General features: G+C 39.4%; 1 protein-coding gene across 1 annotated transcript; it reads right to left on the bottom strand.

Moving 5' to 3' along the window:
* Positions 1–304: 304 nt before the first annotated feature.
* On the bottom strand, positions 305–2,510 carry LOC148036083 (uncharacterized). The gene is made up of 2 exons (XM_087679074.1): positions 1,890–2,510; positions 305–599 (listed from the first exon to the last, which is right to left on the bottom strand). The coding sequence occupies exons 1-2, from the start codon at positions 2,425–2,427 to the stop codon at positions 568–570; spliced, it is 570 nt and encodes a 189-aa protein (XP_087535200.1). The 5' UTR covers positions 2,428–2,510; the 3' UTR covers positions 305–567.
* Positions 2,511–3,740: the final 1,230 nt, after the last annotated feature.

The following is a 3,740-nucleotide window of genomic DNA, read 5'->3' as shown; positions in this document are numbered from 1 at the left end:
AAAAACGTTGGTCATTGCAATTAGAACTCATTCTCATTATTTTCATGCATTGAACTGCAAATGGGAGAGCCAGTCATGTGGCACACATTCGATGGTGGTTGCTCATACAAATTTCAACAATATTACTAGACACAAACATGATTGATACAACTTAATATTATTATAAAGTCTATAGGGAGTAGAAGTTGCAAATAAAAGAAGCTACTGATAAAAATAAAAAAAAACCTTTTATACAAATTTCGACAATATTACTAGAGACACACAATTGATATGGAGTAGAAGTTACAAATAAAAGAAACTGCTCATAAAAATAACAAAAACCTTTTAGCAACCTCAAACAAAAACCTTTTAGCAAAATCCTTTCTTGTATATTTACACATGTTTGGTAAAACCTATATACACACACACACAAACCCCTCTTCATCCATACATTTTTTTAATCGGACAAGTACACCCTACATGGGGTGTTTATTCGTCTAAGATGGCACACCCACCGATCAATGGGAGAGCACTGAGTAGCGGCAACAATCCTAGTTGCGCATGTTGCGGCAAAGGTGGCCCACTTCTCTACCACCAATAAGAATCGTCCATCAACGCTTCTGCAAACAAATACAAGCAATGCATTAAGAATTAGTAATCCATCGTATTTCCCATAATAAAACTCAAAAGATAAAATCACAATATACGAAGATTAGAGATATAACAAGCTAGTTGACAATATAGCAATAATATTATATTTAGTAGCAATATAACAACGAAGGTTAGAGATATAACAAGCTAGCTAACAATATAACAATAATATTATATTTAGTAGCTATATATATATTCAATTTTACTTGCATTGGATCAAACAGTTCAATTCAAGCTGGTTGACAATATAGCGATAATATTATGTTGAACGATCACAAAGTTCGATTCAAGCTATTTGTGTTCGATTCAAGCTAGAGGACATGTTTTGTAGCAGTATATTATATTAGGTCCAAATCTACATTCAATCACACAGTATCTATACAACCAATACTTCAAAACTTCCAATTTAGGTACTCGAAGACAAATACACTAAGGACGTGCAAACTATTGTCAAATGTAGGTCGATTCAAGCTAGCGGACATGTTTTGTAGCAGTATATTATATTAGGTCCAAATCTACATTCGATCACACAGTATCTATACAACCAGTACTTCAAAACTTCCAATTTAGGTACTCGAAGACAAATACACTAAGGACGTGCAAACTATTGTCAAATGTAAGTCAAGGTACCCAACAAGGACAAAATATTCTCAAAAAACTAATAGTAGTACATAAGCTCTAGATTTGAATCTAACCATGATTCTAACATCGACTTAAATAATTGATATATTATTAGATCAAACATTCATATGACATTCAATCATCACAAATTAAGAGAATATAATTTATATATTAAATCATATCCATAATTGATATATTAGATCATCTTAAGAGAATATAATTTATATATTAGATCATATCCATTGCATTCATATGCCATTCAATCATGGCAAATAAATAGGAGAGACAATTACAAGAGAGAATAATTGATATATTAGATCATATCCATTATGTTCATGTGCCATTCGATCATCGCAAATAATGCATATCAATTAGATCATATCCTTTATGTTCATATGCCATTCGATCATGGCAAATAACGCAGACAATTATAAGAGAGACAATATACAATTATAAACCGATGAGAGAGAACTTGTGGCACAAACGAAATAGGTATAGATTATGTTAGGTTTAAATGACGGAATCTACTAGGTTCATATATAAAATGACGGGCAATGCATCTAAAATAGATATAGATTATAACAGACTGCTGATATATAAAATAAAATGACGGGCAATGCATCATTTAGACAACATACCTCGGGACGATCTTGCACGGCATTCGCGAGGGCGAAGGTTGCACTGCTGGAGGAGGCGAGAGGACATCTGGGCGGTCATGGTTCTCCGCTGCTGCTCCGACTCCTCTTCTCGTCGCTGCGCCCAGACGTCCTCCTCTTCATAACGACGGCGGCGCTCGCCGCCTCCGTAAGCCTGCTGGAAGGCGTAGCAGCGGTCCTGCGAGGGGATGCGCTCCACGGCCTCGCAGCACGCGCGGGACGGCTGCTGCTGCGTCACCCCTCTCCCCTCAACCGACCTCCATGACAAATACGAATTGTAATACGGCGACGACTCTCTTTCCTCCTCCACCTCTCGCCGTTGCTGCCTGAAGAAATTGTCGCACGCCCGCAGCCTCGCGTGCCACTCCTCCCTCGACCCTTCCCCTCTCCTCCTCTCCCGCTCCCTCTCCTCTTCCTCCCGACGTCGCTCCTCCTCTCGACCGCGGGACGTCGCCGACACTTCACTCACTATCACCAACAGCACCAACAGTGCTCCCAACAAAAACACACGAGCCGCCATATTGATTATCACCACCAACTACACACAAGCTAACAGGAGCTATTGTACGGGAAGCCTCGCACTAGCCGGTATGCAGGCAAAATAGCTGAGGCCTCGACCATACTTATAGGCGAGCGGCCCCTGCCCTGGCCTCGACGTGACCGCGCGTGATATTCTCGTTTCGACTCGGCGCTGCCGCCGCGTCTCCCAGTATCCTCGAGGGCGACGTTCCCTCTGGATAAGCATGCCACTCTCCTGCCATGCACCTTCCATAGTGGCACCTTCCATATTGGCCCTCTGAGGTGAAGGTGAATAGAGAAGAGTCATTGACACCACCTTGCATATTGGCTCCATCTCATCCGACAATGTTGCTAAAAGATGGTCTTCTATACTCGAGTAGATACAATCTAAACGGGTGAAAAGCCAGGCAGGGCGGAACCTACTCAAGGCTTAGAGTCATTAATATCATAGTTAGACAATCATATGTTTGCTTCTATCCTACTCAAGGCTTAGAGTACGTATTCAAATATTCTAGCTAAATATTTGACACAACTATCTTGCACTCTTGTTTAGAAGGCCACAAACATATGCAAGTCTTCATTGCTAATGATTAGTGAGGTCTGCATCCATTACTCAACCAAACATAGAAAGTAGTTGTTAGGGTGCTACTTCTCAGTTTTGCAATGCTCTCACATAAACGCCCAATATCTTTCTTATGCACACTTGGACAAAACTATTTAAAGAAGTGTTCCCATTGTCTAGAAACAATTAAACAAAATTCTTTAATATACAAACCCTTAGCAATAATAATCTAGTTGTCTTGACACCCATATCATATATGTACCTTTCCTATACCAAAATCATATTATCAATAGTGCTATCATCCCCATTTTTGCAACAATAGGCTTGCACTTCCATTCCATGTTGGAAGTAGCTTCTCTTGATGAGTGACTATACAATGGTGGTTCTTATGAGCTAATCATCCCCATTTCCTCCTTGGTTCGCTTGTTATATGGATCATGAGTCCACCACAAGGTTGTAGAGCACATTGCAACATTTGAAATTTGGGAAAAAATGGATGGGAGTTGTTCGCATGATGTTTGGCGTAGATTTTGTTATGAATTTCAAATTCAAATTTGCAACATCATTTAAGCAATGGACAAGAGTGTTACTACAAGTATCACTTATGAGACCAAGTTTTGTATATCATTCAATGTTTTTAGTGACAATGAACACTATAAGAGATGAGGAGAATTTCGACACTAGTTTCTCAAGCATTTTCCTTTAAAAAAATGGGACATGGCTATAAGCACCAATATGAGCTTTGAAAAAGT

The sequence above is a fragment of the Lygodium microphyllum genome, chromosome 5 (assembly GCF_053477565.2).
Source record: "Lygodium microphyllum isolate KBCC chromosome 5, Lygodium_microphyllum_v1.1.10, whole genome shotgun sequence".
Taxonomy (NCBI): domain Eukaryota; kingdom Viridiplantae; phylum Streptophyta; class Polypodiopsida; order Schizaeales; family Lygodiaceae; genus Lygodium; species Lygodium microphyllum.
This window is presented reverse-complemented; position numbering and strand designations above follow the sequence as displayed.